General features: G+C 41.4%; 1 protein-coding gene across 16 annotated transcripts in view; it reads right to left on the reverse strand.

Moving 5' to 3' along the window:
* The window catches only part of DTNA (dystrobrevin alpha), a 328,281-nt gene that overhangs the window by 56,442 nt on the left and 253,216 nt on the right, over positions 1 to 18,623 (reverse strand). For 10 of the 16 annotated variants that reach the window (XM_040432328.1, XM_040432339.1, XM_040432331.1 and 7 more), the window contains 2 exons: positions 14,268 to 14,348; positions 2,457 to 2,534 (listed from right to left, as the gene is read on the reverse strand). In XM_040432328.1, the coding sequence (XP_040288262.1) occupies positions 2,457 to 2,534; positions 14,268 to 14,348 (159 nt within the window). The remainder of the gene's footprint in view (positions 1 to 2,456; positions 2,535 to 14,267; positions 14,349 to 18,623) is intronic. The other 6 variants (XM_040432338.1, XM_040432336.1, XM_040432340.1 and 3 more) reach the window with 1 other exon arrangement.

The raw sequence follows: 18,623 nt of genomic DNA on the forward strand, positions 1-18,623 counted from the left end.
CTATAAGCTGGTGGAAACCAGAAAATACTTTCCTTCACGTGTAGATGGAAAAGTAGCAAGAGAAGCATGAAAGAGCAAAAGATTGCAGATTTTTACACAAAATATTGTGAGTATAAAACTGGTGCAAAGCTCTTGATAAATTCCTCCTCTGTCCTTCATGCTATATCTTCCTGATTACTTTAGTACATGCTGTTACACTACAGTATATGCAGTTTAATTGAATAACACCCAATGAGCTAAACTACACACAATTTAGTAAGAAACAGTCACCAGGACCAAACACATCGATGCCAAAGGTGGATGGTAAAATGTTACACTAGTTACCGGTGACAAATGCTGAAATTTCCTATATTGTACTCACCGTGGTTTCATATAGTCACTTTTATGGCTATTATATATAGACAACATGGCAGGAAACGCAATGTTGACAGTTGTGGAAAGGCATTAGGTAAGTCTATATATTCTGGTCCTTCAAACAGCAGCCATCTTCACGCCCAACGCTCTGCTTCAGTTAGCCTCATTATAAGTGCACTGCCGCTGTTCAGAGGCTGTAAGCAGGCAGCCGGACTATTACATAAACCAGCATCTACGCCTCTTGTGGAGAGGTGAGGGCTCTCACTAGATAGATGCGTCCACTCTGACTACATGTCTCCGAGACCTTGACCTTCAGGCCTCCTGTTTTCTGCAGCCAAATTGGCCTTGATCAGGTGAGAAAAGATGAGTATGACAACAACAAGTGGAGTACCGGATAGTGGAAGACATGGTTTTACTATGATAATAGTAATGACTGCTTGGATCTCCTGTTTAATCCCATAGGACACATCACTGCTGTCAACAACGCTCATGGCTACAACAGACATGAATCTGAGTACTCTGCGAAAACCACTTGGTCTTCCTATTATTGTAAAATCAATCACATTTAGTGTTCTGACAACTAACAGTGCATTCTACATTATAAAATGGCCTGTATCAGCTATTACAGCTCCTCCCTATCCCAGTGAATGGGGCTGAGCTGTAATGACAGACAGAGGCCACGGACAGGAGAAGCTCTATTTCTGGGGTCAGGGGGAAATGGGCCCTTTTTTTTAATCCTAGACAATTCCTATAATAATGTGTGACTCACATTAATGTCAGACAATTATGGAATGATTATATTAAAGCAACCTTACAGTTCTAGATAAAAATTTGACATAACATGAGGAATGCATAGTTAAAGGAGTTGTTCAGCCTACAACCCCTATAGTCCTAACCGGTGCCACATAAAACAAAACACACACTCAACTGTCTGCGGTCCCACCGTGTCCACGCTGCTGCCCCGTTCTTGGCTGCAGGTAGTGGCTTGGTACCATCCCCGCTGTGGATAATCACATTCCTCAGTGGTCACATCTGCTTGATGTGACTGCTGAGTCCTGTGACTGGCCACGCTGGTCATGGGACCAAACCACTTCCTGTTTCTGCAGGGACCAGAAATGGCCAAAAACGGGGCAGCAGCACGGGCATGGCAGGACCTACCTTATGTCCTTCATTTTATTCATTTTGCAATGGATCCACCAATGTCAGGTCCCCTCTGCATTCATCTAAAATGTCCACCTGCTTCTCAGACTACCCTATGCGCTGTAAATTTGAGTACTCAGAGAAACTTCTCTCTGCTCTCAGATGGACCATCACTGATGGGGGCAGTGTATCAGACTACCAACATACAGTGTGGATAGGGTATTCTGAGACACAACACCCTTCCCCCATTCCTGGAGTGGGTTGTGTCTCAGACTACCCTACCTACACTGTACTCCTGTGGTCTTAGACACTCCCCATGTTATTTTTGGGCCATCTGACAGAAGGGAGGAGCTTCCCGGACTACTGAAGCACACTGTGCATACGGTAGTCTGAGAAGTGGGTGGCCATTTTAGGTGACTGCACAGCAGAGCTGAAATTGGTGGATTTGCAGCAGAATGAATAAAAAGGACTGCATCATACTTTAACTATAAATTATCCCGTTATGTCAAAATGTTAGGCTAATTTTATATCTGCGTCTGGCTGTTCAGGCAAGCTGTTCCAGCAGAGAATGCCAGGAATTCGCGTATGCATAGTTGCCGGGTGGTAGGGACCAGTGGAAAGGCGTCAGTATCCAGCAATGCCGGCAGGCTGTTCTGTGCCGGAACAACCTGCTGGAGACGCAGCAGCAAGTGTGAAACTAGCCTTATCCAGAACCAGAGGTTGCTTTAATGGTGATGAATGTTAATATTAGAAACCAAGGCTTCAATCAAGTTAATGCTGGGAGAATAGGACAAAGATTTTTGTAAATTGCCTTTTCTGAGTTTGTAAGTGATGAAAGCTTTGAATACTGCACTTTGCATTGTCATTAGTATAGGTTAGCAGGATTGAACTACCACTACACACCTGCATGCTCTGCCAGACTGCATGCAGATCCTAGCACTACAGCCCAGTCTCAAACTTACCCTTTGCCTTTAAGTAAAGTTGGAGCAGCCATAGCCAGCTGTCTGCTCTGCTCAGTTTCTGAGGTCTTTTGAGTAGAGCTGGTTAAGGAGACAGAACAATGCTGAGAAAAGTTCATAGGAAGAACAAAGGGCCGCGATAAACAAGTGGTGAATGAATTCTGCAGAACGTAAAGTAATTGGTTCTCTGGTAATGGAGAAATTAAAAGAAGGACGAAATATAATTTAATTTACAAATGCATTAAACAGAGGAGGGCTGGAATGATGGATGTTACTTAGCCACTCTCAGCTAATCTAGACATGGAAGAAGCAGTACTGTTTTTATCCTGCTAATGAAAATATGTTCAAAGGAATTAGGAATTATCTGGCCATAGATATAAGAATGTTAATAAAGCTCCACTGTTGATCTATTGTGAGAAGTTTTTTTTTTTACCCAATGGAGAAGATTTATCAAGGGGTAAAATTTTAAAGTTGGCTCTACAGGAGTCTGCGTTGCCATATTAATTTTGCCAAATGTATTAAACGCAGGGCTGTGGAGTCAGTAAGCCATTCCTTTCAACTCTCCTGTCTTTCCACACTGTACTTTCACACTAGCGTTATTCTTTTCCGGCATTGAGTTCCGTCCTAGGGGCTCAATACTGGAAAGAACTGATCAGTTATATCCTAGTGCATTCTGAATGGAGTGCAATCTGTTCAGGATGCATCAGGATGTCTTCAGTTCAGGCTTTTTGCCATTTCAGGACGGAGAAAATACCGCAGCATGCTGCAGTTTTCTCTCCGGCCAAAAAGACTGAACACTTTCCGGAATGCCGGATCCGGTATTAATTTACATTGAAGTGTATAAGTGCCGGATCCGTCATTAAGTGTTCCGGCAAAATTGACCCGGTATTCCGGTCTGCGCATGCGCAGACCAAAAAAAAAGCAACAAAAATTTACATCGGATCCGTTTTTACGGATGACACCGGAGAGACGGATCCCGCATTTCAATGAATTTGTCTGACGGATCCGTATCCAGATCTGTCTGACAAATGCCATCAGTTTGCATACGTTTTGCCGGAATCCTCTGCCGCAAGTGTGAAAGTACCCTCAGACTCCAGCTCTTATATAAATGTATCCTCATGTATAACAAGTAATACGAACTAAGTAACTGTTGTGAAGTGTGACATCAGGCTTTTCATCAGCATCATGTAAATCAAGCTACTTAGATAGAATATAAAATACAGTGGATATAAAAGTCTACAAACCCCTCTTAAAATGTCAGGTTTCTGTGATGTAAAAAAATGAGACAAAGATAAATCATTTCAGAACTTTTTCCACCTTTAATGTGACCTATAAACTGTACAACTCAATTGAAAAAAAAATTGAAATCTTTTAGGTGGAGGGAAGAAAACAAAAAAAAACTAAAATAATGAGATTGCATAAGTGTGCACAACCTCTTATAACTGGGGATGTAGCGGTGTTCAGAATTAAGCAATCACATTCAAAATCATGTTAAATAGGAGTCAGCATACACCTGCCATCATTTAAAGTGCCTCTGATTAACCCCAAATAAAGTTCAGCTGCTATGACGCCGTGCACTTCATGCCGCCGCTGCACTACAGTAATACACTTGTATGATCTATACGAGTGTATTACTGTAGTGCAGCGGCGGCATGAAGCGCATTGGCGTCATAGCAACCAATGACGCCGTGCGCTCCTGCTCTCAGCAGGAATCCAGGCCGGGATACCACGGACCGTGCACAGCCGTGTTCCACAGCCGTGTGCATTCGGCCTTAGTCGCATCCCACAGCAAAATCCATGGTCCACAGAGAGCTTCCAAAGCATTAGAGGGATCTCATTGTTATAAGGTATCAGTCAGGAGAAGGGTACAAAAGAATTTCCAAGGCATTAGATATACCATGGAACACAGTGAAGACAGTCATCATCAAGTGGAGAAAATGTGGCACAACAGTGACATTACCAAGAACTGGACGTTCGTCCAAAATTGATGAAAAGACGAGAAGAAAACTGGTCTGGGAGGCTACCAAGAGGCCTACAGAAATATTAAAGGAGCTGCAGGAATATCTGGCAAGTAGTGGCTGTGTGGTACATGTGACAACAATCTCCCGTATTCTTCATATGTCTGGGCTAAGGGGTAGAGTGGCAAGACTAAAGCCTTTTCTTATGAAGATAAACATCCAAGCCAGGCTACATTTGCAAAAACACATCTGAAGTCTCCAAAAAGTATGAGGGAAAAGGTGTTATGGTCTGATGAAACCAAGGTTGAATTTGTTGGCCATAATTCCAAAAGACATGTTTGGCGCAAAAACAACACTGCACCTCACCAAAAGAACACCATACTCATGGTGAAGCATGGTGGTGGCAGCATCATGCTTTGGGGCTGTTTTTCTTCAGCTGGAACTGGGGCCTTAGTTAAGCTAGAGGGAATTATGAACAGTTCCAAATACCAGTCAATATTGGCACAAAACCTTCAGGCTTCTGCTAGAAAGCTGAACATGAAGAGGAACTTTATCTTTCAGCATGAAAATGACCCAAAGCATACATTCAAATCAAGGAATGGCTTCACCAGAAGAAGATTAAGGTTTTGGAATGGCCCAGCCAGAGCCCAGACCTGAATCCGATTGAAAATCTGTGGGGTGATCTGAAGAGGGCTGTGCACAGGAGATGCCCTCGCAATCTGACAGATTTGGAGTGTTTTTGCAAAGAAGAGTGGGCAAATCTTGCCAAGTCAAAATGTGCCATGCTGACAGACTCATACCCAAAAAGACTGAGTGCTGTAATAAAATCAAAAGGTGCTTCAACAAAGTATTAGTTTAAGGGTGTGCACACTTATGCAACCATATTATTTTATTTTTATATTTTTTCTTCCTTCTACCTAAAAGATTTTAGTTTGTTTTTCAATTGAGTTGTACAGTTTATAGGTCACATTAAAGGTGGAAAAAGTTCTGAAATTTTAACAGGGGTGTGTAGACTTTTTATATCCACTGTATATCTGGAATACAATTTCTGAATAAAAATATTCACACAATTCACACAATGTTATAGACCTCTGTAGGGCTTTCCATTTGCGGTATACTGGGGTTGTTTCGATACCAAAATTTTGATTTGGTTTCAATACCATAAAAAAATATTGTGGTTTGATACCACGCGAAAAAAATAAAACACCAAAAAGCTGCGTGCATTCCGCATTTTATGGAACGTCCGGCCCATAATAGAACAGTCCTATCCTATTTTTTGGGGGGAACAAGGTGACAAAAGAAAAATGGCAAATCGCACAGTTTTTCTTTTACAGTGTTCACCGCATAAGAGATTTTTTAATATTTTTGACGCGGCAATATGTAATATTTTATTTATTTATTGTTTATATATTTTATATGTAAAATTGGGAAAGGGGGTGATTTATACTATTTTGGTGTATTTTTTAAACGTTTTTTTTTTTACAGTTTGTTTTATAACTATTTCCCCCCTTAGGGGTAGAACCTGCGATCTTTTAATCCCTTGTCCTATTCACCCTAATAGAGCTCTCTGCGTCACCAATGATAACGTTTAATATACAAATACAGCCGGCGGCAGAAACACATTGCCGGCACCCGACCTCTGACAGGGCGCTGCGATTAGCGGCAGTTAACCCCTCAGGTGCCCGCACCTGAGGGGTTAATTGCCGTGGATCACAGCGCCCTGTCAGAGGCAGGGTGACGGTAATGTGTGTCTGCCGCCGCCTGCATTTGTAATGTATTAAACGTTAGTTATCATTGGTTGTGCAGCCCCTCCCCTCCTCCGCGCTCTCATTGGTGGCAGCGGTGGCAGCAACACAGGGGGAGGGAGAGACTGCTTCCTTCTCCCCGTGCTGCTGAGGGAACATGGCCACGCTGAGAGCAGCGCGATCCATATTCTCTGAAACTGGGCTGTGCAGTAGCACAGCCTAGTATCGATAATAGGCAAATCCCTGTATCGTATCGATACCGGGACAAAATTATCGACTAGGTAGCGAAAGTTCGATACCCGAAACAACCCTACGGTATACATGCGAATAAAGAAGCCTACCATTGTTTTAGATAAATATAGGGCTAATGACCCATTTACACAGGCAAATTATCTGGATGATTATCGGGAACAACTGTTTGCTGATGTGGTACAACAAATCGTTGTCAGAAGCACATCAGCCTGTTAAAGAAGGGATGTGCTGTAGGCAAATAGAGAAAGTCTAAGCGGAAAAATGATTGCAATAACAATTGTTCACCCTCACACAGGTCAGATGTTCACTGCATGTAAATGCTACTTAACCAGCAGGCAATGACTATGAACAAGCATTCATACAAACACATTTATAACGACTCCACAGCCCGGGCACAATGTTTGATGTGCATCATAAAGTCTAACACTTCTGATGTCACTTCACTTTCTTCACCATCCCTGTACTAGAGTAAGGCTCCTTTCAGACGAGCGTATTCTACACATTGGACTCGCAGCGCGAGTATGTGGCAGCTCCCGTCCTGACCTCCCAACACTGATGCGTCCGCATAGCATTATATTGATTTATGATGCTAGGTAACCCTTACAGTTCTGGAATGTATTGGATAACACTGACATAATGCGCACAACCATCCACACTAGCCTACGGCCAGCTAAAGTCAGAGGCACACTCCTGGAGTTCAGGAAAACCAAAATGCAAGACAAAAGTAGTATCCACAAAGATAAATAGATTTGCACTTGATGACAAGGAGTTGTCTCTATAAGACACATAGCACTGTGCTATATCTAGTGAAGGACCAGAAGAGGCAGTGCATGGCAATAGAATTCTCTATTTGGGGTTTCCCTGTTGAATCATTGTCATGCACTGCCCGCTATGGTCCGGCACTATGCATAACATGGTATATCAAATTGCCCTGAGGATTATCCTCTTGAAATGGATGGGAAGCCTAATATACTCCAACCTCCAATACACATCAATTTAAACATGTCTGTTTTAAATAGGACTAGACTACCTAGATCCTACAGTATTTTTTAAAGAACGAAAGCCTTTATTGAGAACAATGAGCCCCACTTCCCTCATACTTTGTTTTACTTGTATTTATAGCACTGGCAATTGATATTGCTGCAGACCTATCCTAGATTTACCACCAAACAATGCCAATTTGGATGGTATAATACTAGTGTTAAAAAGGTTGTCTCATCTCAGACATTGGGGGGATATGGCTAGGATATGGCCCCATTGCCTTATAGGTGTGGGTCCCACAGCTGGGACCCGCACCTATCTCTTAAACTGAGCCTCGCAAAGTGGTGGCTAGAGGACTCCAGTATGGCCACCAGCAAGCGCTCTTCCCATAGAAGTGAATGGGAGCGCACCACGCATGACCGGCCACCGCTCCTATTCACTTCTATGGGCCCAACGGAAATAGGCGAGCCAGTGTTCGGCTACTTTCGGTGGCCCCATAGAAAAGAATGGAGGGCGGCTGTGTATGCACAGTGCGCCCTCCACCACTTTCGGAGCTCCGTTCTCGATATAGGTGCAGGTCCCAGCGGTGGGACCCGCACCTATCAGACAATGGAAGCATACCCTAGCCCTATGCCATTGTCTGAGATGAGACAACCCCTTTAAATTTCACACTAAAATATTTATCAGCAAATGTTTGCAATTTCATGTTTTTTGTTTCTTCACATTTAAAATTTCTCTCCTCTATTTTTGAATTGCCTGTTGCTCCCGACCATCCCTGAAGGTTGAATGTGGCTGTATTGTAAGGGAGTTTTTAAGTACTGATTGGTTCTGTCCCCTTAAATTCTGCCTCTTTAATATTACTTTAATATGACTGATCTCACAGGCATGCGTGAAGCACTCTGGAGGAGGGGGTGAATGGAATAACACAGGTTTGCACACATACATTCGGGGGACTCCACCTGGAACTTCATCTTAGGTAGGATGTAAGTATTGATTTCCCCTTTCTCTTGTACACCCTGGGGTGTCGGTAATGTGTTATAAAGTGGTAGACAGCCGTGTGTTATAGCATGGCCAAATGGATCCCTAAACTATATTTAGGTTAGTGATGTTAATTTACTTTTTATTATTCTGTATGTGATCTTATATTTAATCACACTTCGCAAATATATTTATTAACTTAGCCTGCATAAGCTTATTCATTCTCAAATCTTTAGAATTTACATTTTGAAACAGTGGCTTACATACATAAGTTTGAGGACCACCAGAATACATTATAGAGCTGGTGTGCTTTCAATAAATATATTTTCTAATGGGCACATTGAGCTAACAGAATCCAGTCTAATGACTGAAACTGTCACGCTAGGTAGGTAAGCAGGGAAATAACCAAACACAGGGAAAACAAACACAACAAATGACTAGGCCCAAAAGCTAGGGAGAAAAGGGTCATCTCCTAGCGATCCCTAAGACTTTACCAATACTGCTGTTCACATGTGCATACCCTAATGGTGGATATGCACATGTCCTTGTATCTAAGTCTATACACCCTAGAAAAACCCTGAGCTGTAGGGAAAAGGGAAGAGGCGACCTGCTTCTTCAAACAGGAGGAAGCAAGCGTCTCCCTAGAGGCCTAGATAAAAGACACCAAGGGAAGAAACAGAGAGGACTTCTCTTCAGCTGAGCTGGAGCAGATGATCCACAACACATCCAAAGCCCACAGGAATGAACTATAACCCGCACAGTCCACTGGGGGAAGGAGGAATAAATAGCCTCGCTAACAATCAACCCAGTACACCTGAGGGAAGGTGGATCCAGCTCAAACCCAACCCAAAACAAAGAGAGGAGTCAGACATGTGCAGCCAATCTGACAGATCTCCGCACATTCACAGGGCAAGGCGTGACAGAAACTACCTAGATCTTACAGTATCTGTTAAAAAACAAAACTTTCATTGAGAACAATGAGCACCACTGCCCTCATACTTTGTTTTACCTGTATTTACAGCACATTGATAAAATCTATATACTCCGATTTCAAATGTTCCCAGCAGTGGTAAAGACAATATGGTAAAGACATTCTGCATCCGAATATGGTATTTCATACCCCATTCAAAAGCAGAGGAAAAAAAATCCAAGTGGAATAATTGTTGTGGATTTTAAAATGTGCAGCATGTTCATTATTTACACAGATTCTACACAGAAAAACTGAGTTTCAATGGGGCTAATCCTTATGTATATCTATTGGAACACCCGCACAAGAAACCTGAGTGCCAGCCTCAGATTTCTGTCATAGATTATCTGAAAAATAGACATCTACACCAGAATGTATACCCTACTGTATTTCTACAGTTATTTTTTAACAGCTGGATACTTTTCTAGAGAGGTGGAAAGGTGTCCACATCTGGTAATACATGGGCTGACTTTGCACTTAAAAGGGTTGTCTCACAAAAAAATATTCTACAGTTTTCAAACCAGCACCTTGATCAGAATGCTTTTGTAATTGTATGTAATTAAACATTTTGTATAAACACTTATTCAATAAAAGTTATTCAATAAAATGTATCTGTATAGTGCCAGCTGCTGTTTGTTCTTTTTCTTATTTCTTTGTCCGGCTCACTGACAAGGCCGCACATGCTCAGTTTCATCCTTCACCTGCTTATTGAGCTGTGATAGAAAGAGAGCTGCAGCAGAAAAGACACTCCCCTGCCAGCTTGATATAAATCTAGCAGAGCAATGACCGGGGGGAGATCTCTGGATCCATGTGAGGCACAGGGGTGGTTCTAGTTTTGTTAGAAAGAGACTGTCATGAATTTACTATATGATGTTTGATTTTCATTTTTTACATTAATCGTGGGATAATCCCTTTAACAGCAAGCATGCAGGACAGGATTATGGTCGGTCTATGGCTCCTGTAAACTGGCCATAAACAGCATGAGTCAGCCCAATCAGGTCAATCTAAAATGATCTGGCTAACCGTTGTATAAACATATTAAGATTGTATGTAACAGCTTAGTGATGAGGGTGACAATTGCAAATAAGGTGGTCAGTTGGATTTTTCAGACCCTCTCTCTCTGCAAATTTACAGCATATCTGATCACACATTGCTTTAGGAATTGTTTTTACATCATAAGGTAATTTGCTGAAAAGGTGGTAAATGTATGCCCCTTCTCTTGTGTGACAAAGCTGCAAATGTAGTCTGCCTCGTTTTTGGCAGAATTGTTCACAAGAATGGTTTGACATACCACTAGGCAGCTGGATGCAAGATGCTTTTCATTCTTTTATCCAATGTGCATGGCCAGCATGACATAATTACTCTCATACATACATCCATTAAGCTCTAAAATATTTAACTAAATTTCATTTTGAACTTTTTAACAGTACTGAGTTTGTATTGGCTCCTTCCCATCAATCTTGGATGCAATATGAGATCAATAAAACACTGGACCATTTTCTACCCATGTTTGATACAGTATCTACAATAGATACTTTTATGTCCCATCAAACAGAAAACTGAGCAGTTTTGCAACTGATTCCTTTTAGATTATTCATCCAGAGCTGCTGGTTTATAGTAAATCAAGTCTTAGTACAGAGTCATATATTCTAACTATGCAAAAATCTTGACTGCATCTTTAAAGGGATTGGCTAACTTTCAAATTTTTATTTTTTATTTTTTTAAATAACCCCCCCTATCCATCCAGCTAGACCAGTCAAGGGAAGCATACATATACCTGCTCCCCAATTCTCAGTTCTGGCTCCATGTTCCTGTGCCACTTGGGGGACACATTACTGTTGTGGCCAGTCATTGGCTAGAGCAGTGCCCAAGGAAGTCTACATGAGGGGACTAAAGCATGGTGAAGACAGTGGTGGACCCATGAAGCTGGAACTGACAGTCAGAGAGCAGGTAAGTATGCTTTTCTTAACAGATCCCACTGGGTGGTATTATTTAAAAAACTCTAGAAATTTTCTAGACTCTTGGTTTTACTGCCGATCGGCTGTCCTAAGTTGCGATGGAAGCTTGTGCCAGTGCTGCAGTCTCTTCGATGTCGGATTATCTACTTGTATACAGTACATACAGCATCATATTCAAGTGAGCAAGATTAAACTATAATACCCTGCACCCCTGCTACTGGGCAGGCAGACATTATAGAGGCAGCAGCACTGGCACAAGCATTGATTCCGCTTCTATCAGCTGATCGTGGGGTTGCAGAGAGTCAGACCTCTGATGATCTGATACGCTGATCCTGGAAAACCTTGTTAAATTATGCTACTAGGAAACCCAAAGATGTTCACTTTGACGACACTCACAATCTGTATTCAAAAGAGTCACCGCTGACATACAATTTTGTCACTATAGAAGACACAGCATGCAGTCTATATTAGCATTAGCTGCCACCTCTGGCTTATCTAGAAGCATCTAACAGCACCAGGAAGCTAATGGTTTAGGGTACAGCCTAGTGAACTAACACGGTTAGTGGTTTAGTTCTCTCATACTGACCGTGGCATGTTCTGCAGCTGACATACATACATCTTTATCAGAGAGTGTTCATCAGTGGCGGCACTAGTTACACTTACATTGTCAGGTAACCTGAATGAGTCAAACAGGCCATAGTTATGTCACAAGGCAACGTCACAAGAAGTTAGTTGGGTGGATCCAAAGACTCCCAATAGTACCACAGCTTCATTAAACAAAACCACAATGCAAACTGGAAATTTATTAGAGCCTGATGGCCTCAAACCAGAAGCAAAACCATGCAGCTTGCAGTAGTGCAATGTAGTATAGTCTGCATTTTTAGCTTTAGATTGAATGTTCTTGTCTTCAACTGTTGATTGCAATATACAATGGATGGACATACGTATATAGTGCTGTAAAGATCACATTAAGATCCCACAAACAACGAAGAGAACATCCCATTACCAAATCACTGTACACCTACAGTATATGCAGGGGCGTAGCTAAAGGCTCATGGGCCCTGGTGCAAGAATTCAGCTTGGGCCCCCCTGCCCTTAGTACTTTGTGGCCAGTGGCAGGGAAGGATATTACCTTCGTGCTGCCTGAGGCAAAAATTGAGAAATGACACCCTCCCATGCCAAATTCTTGACCTACCCCTTCTCTCCAGCTAGAAGTGTAACCTGACCTGCATGCACTTTCTATAATACCAGTGTCTTCTTATGTGGCACACGGGTCTTCGGGCTCCCTCAGGCTCCTGGGCCCGGTAGCGACTGCTACAGTCCTGATCAAAAGTTTAAGACCACTTGAAAAATGGCAAAAAATCATATTTAGCATGGCTGGATCTTAACAAGGTTCCAAGTAGAGCTTCAACATGCAACAAGAAGAAATGGGAGTGAGATAAAACATTTTTGAGCATTCAATTTAATGAAAACAACGAATAAACTGAAACAGGCTGTTTTTCAGCTGATCAAAAGTTTAGGACCACACCTCCAAAAAAAAACTAAACCCCCCCAAAACAGAAATCCAACTTCCAAACATGAACTCAGTAATGAGTAGCTCTGCCGTTATTGTTTATCACTTCCAAAATTTGTTTCGGCATGCTTGATGCAAGCGTTTCCATGAGGTGAGTGGGAACATTTCTCCAAGTGGTGAAGATGGCCACACAAAGGCCATCTACTGTCTGGAACTGTTGTCCATTTTTGTAAACTTCCCTTGCTATCCATCCCCAAAGGTTCTGAATTGGATTTAGATCAGGGGAACACGCAGGATGGGCCAAAAGAGTTATGGGCCAAAGAGATGTTATTCTCCTGGAAGAAGTCCCTTGTCCTGCGGGCATTGTGTACTGTAGCGTTGTCCTGTTGAAAAACCCAGTCGTTACCACACAGACGAGGGTCCTCAGTCATGAGGAATGCTCTCTGCAACATCTGGACATAGCCAGCAGCCGTTTGACGCCCCTGCACTTCCTGAGGCTCCATTGTTCCACTGAAGGAAAAAGCACCCCAGACCATTATGGCGCCCCCTCCACTGTGGCGCGTAGAAAACATCTCAGGTGGGATCTGCTCGTCATGCCAGTAACGTTGGAAACCATCTCATCAAGGTAAAAAAAATTCTCATCAGAGAATAAAACTTTATTCCACCTTTGAATAACCCATGTTTGGTGCTCTCTTGCAAAGTCCAAACGAGCAGTTCTGTGGCGTTCAAGGAGACGAGGTCTTTGAAGACGTTTTTTGTTTTTGAAGCCCTTCAGTCTCAGATGCCGTCTGATGGTTATGGTGCTGCAGTCAGCACCAGTAAGGGCCTTAATTTGGGTCGAGGATCGTCCAGTGTCTTGACGGACAGCCAATTGGATCCTCCGGCTCAGTGCTAATGAATTTTTTTTGGGTCTTCCACTTGACTTTTTTGTTACATAACCCTCAGGATCATTTAAGAAATTCCAAATGACTGTCTTACTGAGTCCCATCTCAGCAGCGATGGCGCGCTGTGAGAGACCCTGCTTATGCAGTTCAACAACCCGACCACGTTCAAAAAGGGAGAGTTTTTTTGCCTTTGCCATCACAACATGTGACTACCTGACAGAAAATGACAATGAATCCACATCTTTGCACAGATTTGGCCTTTTAAAAGGCATGTGGTCCTAAAATTTGGATCAGCTGAAAAACAGCCGGTTTCAGTTTGATCGTTATTTTCAATTAATTGAATGCTCAAAAAATGTTTTGTCTCACTCTCATTTCTTCTTGTTGCATGTTGAAGCTCTACTTGGAACCTTGTTAAGATCCAACAATGTAAAATATGATTTTTTAAACTTTTGATCAGGACTATACCTCTGCATCCCCTATAGCTATGCCCCTGAGTATATGGTATCCACTATTCACTGGCTATACAATGATCATATTCTACACTTTGCTTTATAAATGTATGTGACTTTTATACTTACATTTTGTTAGTGAAAGGGCTTCCTGAGGGAACGGAGTGAGAAAATATAGTGTCATTCATGCTGGTAACTGGTCTTGGAGGCCTACAAGAAAAGTAAATCTTTAGATTCACAGCTTGTTGCACAGTGCACATAACACAATTTACAGCTACTTAATGATATAATTCTTCAATGCAAGACACTCAGTGTGAAAATGCAAGCTGAAATAACCAGTTCACATAAGGAAAACGACTATGCGCTACCTCCATATTAAATTGGATAGGCAGCTTCTGCTTTCTGGTGTTCGCAGAGCTCTGTGAAGGTCAGGAGTGGCTCTTTATAAAATATGTGTGTATAACAGTGCTGGTATACAAACGCTCAGGTACTATACTGTATCTCAGCAGTGAATGTTTGGAATATTTGACATCTTGCCTATGAAAGTCCGCTTAGACTAATAAATCAGTGTGTTTGTGCATAACATATATACAGTTGAAACCAGAAGTTTACATACACCATATAAAAAGACACATATGCATGTTTTTCTCAATATCTGACATGAAATCAGAATAAACCTTTCCTGTTTTTGGTCAATTAAGATTACCATACATATTATTATTTGCCAAATGCCAGAATAATGAGAGAGAGAGAGAGAGAGAGAGAGAGAGAGAGAGAGAGAATGTTTTAAGTCATTTTTATTACTTTTTGCAAAGTCAAAAGTTTACATACATTTCATGAATATTTGGTACCATTGCCCTTAAACTGTATGACTTGGGTGAAACATTTTGGATATCCTTCCATAAGCTTCTCACATTAGTTGGTCGGCATTTGGGCCCATTCCTCCTGACAAAACTGGTGTAACTGAGCCATGTTTGTTGGTCGCCTTGCTCGCACCTGCCTTTTCAGCTTTGCCCGTAAATTTTCAATAGGATTGAGATCAGAGCTTTGTGATGGCCACTCCAAAACAGCCACTTTGTAACCAGTTTGGCAGTATGCTTCGGGTCATTGTCCATTTGGAAGACCCATTTCAGCTTTAACTTCCTGGCTGATGTCTTGAGATGTTGCCTCAGTATTTCCACATAATCTTCTTTCCTCATGAGGCCATCTACTTTGTGAAGTGCACCAGTCCCTCCTGCAGCAAAACAACCCCACAACATAATGCTGCCACCCCCATGTTTCACAGTTGGGATGGTGTTCTTAGGCTTCCAAGATTCTCCCTTTTACCTCCAAACCTAACGATGGCCATTATGGCCAAAAATTTCCATTTTAGTTTCGTCAAACCACAGGACATGTCTCCAAAAATGTAGGTCTTTGTTCCTGTGTGCATTTGGAAACATTAATCTGGCTTTTTTATGTTTCTTTTGGAGTAATGGCTTCTTCCTGGAAGAGTGGCCTTTCAGCCCATGTTGATACAGTACTCGTTTCACTGTGGATATTGACACAATAGCTTCCGCCATCATCTTCACAAGGTCTTTTGCTTTGGTTCTTGGGTTGATATTCACGTCGGACCAAAGCACGTTCATCTCTGGGACACAGAACCCGTCTCTTCCTGAGTGGTATGATGGCTGGACATTCCCATCTTGTTTGTACTTGCATATAATTGTTTGTACAGATAAACGAGGCACCTTCAGGTATCTTGAAATTGCACCCAAGGTTGAGCCAGACTTGTGCAAGTCCACAGTTCTCTTCCTGATATCTTGGCTGATTTCTTTAGACTTTCCCATAATGCTACACAAAGAAGCAGTGTGTTTCAGGTGTGCATTTAAATACATCCACAGGTGTGTCTCTAATTAACTCGGATGTTGCCAACAAACCTAACAGAAGCTTCTAAACACATGACATCATCATATGGGCAGTCCAGAATTGTTCCAAGGCATAGTAATCTTAGTGTATGTAAACTTTTGACATCGCAGAAAGTAATAAAAATGCCTTAAAACATTCTTTCTCTCATTATTCTGGCATTTGGCAAATAATTTCAACTGTGTAATATATATATATATATATATATATATATATATATATATATATATAAAATGCCATTTCTTAATCTTCAATGAAGAAGCAGGAATATGCACTCCTGTTTAGGGGCGGTGCTGTGGTGTAAGAGTAATGACCCAACCAATCTTCTACATGTAATAATGTTTTAATAGCTAATGTGATTATTAAAGAGGACCTAAAGAATAAATTGACACCTAAAGGATTATACTATGACACTCGATATTTTTGTTATTCACACGAAAATTTTATTGTTGCATGTAAATTTCATAAAGTCCGAACTAAAGTATGATAATGTTTGCTCATATAAATTGAACGTTTCGGTCTGTACAGACCTTCCCCAGCTACAGTGGCATGCAAAAGTTTGGGCGCCCCTGGTCAAAATTACTGTTACTGTGAACAGTTATGCAAGTTGAAGATGTAATGATCTCCAAAAGGCATAAAGTTAAAGATGAAACACACTTTTTAAGAAACATCAGTGTACTATTTTGGTTTTGTGCAATTTTAGAATGAAAACACGAAAGGAGAACCTTGCAAAAGTATGGGAATTCAAATAACATTGACCGAAGTCTCAGACCTTAAATAGCCTGTTAAGGTTAAGGCTTGTTCACAAGCATCATTAGAAAAGGCCAGGTGATGCAAATTTCCTAGCTTTATAAATACCCAGACTCATCTAACCTTGTCCCAAAAAACAGCAGCCATGGGTTCTTCTAGGCAGCTGAAAATAAAAATGGTTGAGACCCATAAAGCAGGAGAAGGCTATAAGTAAAGGCAGAGCATTTTCAGGTTGGCATTTCATCAGTTCAACATGTAATTAGAAAATGGCAGTTAACAGGAATAGTGAAGATCAAGAGGTCTGGAAGACCAAGAAACATTTCAGAGACATCTGCTCGCAGAATTGCTATAAAGGCAAATCAGAACTCCCAATTGACTGTAAAAGACCTAAAGGAAGATTTGGCAGACTCTGGAGTTGTGGTTCATTGTTCTACTGTTCAGTGACACCTGCACAAATATGACCTTTATGAAAGAGTCATCATCAGAAGAAAACCTTTTTCCTGCAGCCTCACCACAAAACTCAGCATCAAAAGTTTGCAAAAGCACATCTAAATGTATGTTTGGAGAAAAAAGGGCACAGAATTTCATGAAAAGAACACCTCTCCAGCCATTAAGCATGGGGGTGGATCAATCATGCTTTCGGGTTGTGTTGCAGCCAAAGGCACAGGAAAAATGTCAAATTCTGGAAGCAAACATGACACCAACTGCAAAAAGAAGCTAAAGTTGATAACAGGATGGCTTCTACAAATGGATAATGATCCTAAACAAACCAAAATAGACTACCTCAAAAGGCATAAGCTGAAGGTTTTATCATGGCCCTCACAGTCTCCTGATCTGGACATCATTGAAAAATCTGTGAACAGACCTCAAAAGAGCAGTGCATACAAGATGGCCCAGGGGTCTCACAGAACTAGAAGACTTTTGCGAGGAAGAATGGATGAAAATCCCTCAAACAAGAACTGAAAGTGAACTGTTGGCTGGCTACAAAAAGCGTTTACAAGCTGTGATACTTGCCAAAGGAGTTGCTACTAAGTACTAACCATGCAGGGTGCCCAAAGTTTTGCTTCAGACTCTTTCCTTTTTTGTTATTTTGAAAATGTAAAAGATGAAAATAAAAAATAGTTTTTGCTTAAAATACAAAGAGAATGTGTCATCTTATGCATTTTGGAGATCATTTCATCGTCATAGATTTTAAGCTCTTGCGAGCAGGGTCCTCATTCCTCTTGTTGTAATTATTGACTTGTCTGTTGTTATGTTTTTTATGACTGTTAGTACATGAACCCCTGAACTGTAAAGTGCTGCGGAATATGTTGGCGCTATATAAATAAAGATTATTATTATCTTCCACTTGCTTAACTGTTCACAGTAACAGTAATTTTGACCAGTGGTGCCCAAACTTTTGCAAGCCCAGACTCTCTCTTCTCAGACTCACACAGCTGCCGAACTTCTGTCCAGACCGAAACGTTCAATGTATACAAGCACTGCTGACAAACATTATCATGCTTTTGTGCCGTGGTATAATAATTGAGATTAAAAAGGCTCTTGCATTCCTAATGTTATAATTCTGAAGTCTAGTCTTACAAAGCTATGATGTGCAATTCCTACTAGAAGTTATGAATTAATTACTAGCAGTTTACAATGTAGGTTCCGATGGATGTGGGGTGGGGGCTCCCTGCACAGTCTGACACTGGAAGCGATAATTGAATAATGTTAGACTGTGCAGGGACAACCACCCAACTGTAATCACCCATCTGGACCTTCTTTACAGATTGCTAGCAATTCATAACTTCTAGCAAGAATAACAAAGGAAAGATACAACATAGACTCATAAGA

The sequence above is a fragment of the Bufo bufo genome, chromosome 5 (assembly GCF_905171765.1).
Source record: "Bufo bufo chromosome 5, aBufBuf1.1, whole genome shotgun sequence".
Classification (NCBI taxonomy): Eukaryota; Metazoa; Chordata; class Amphibia; order Anura; family Bufonidae; genus Bufo; species Bufo bufo.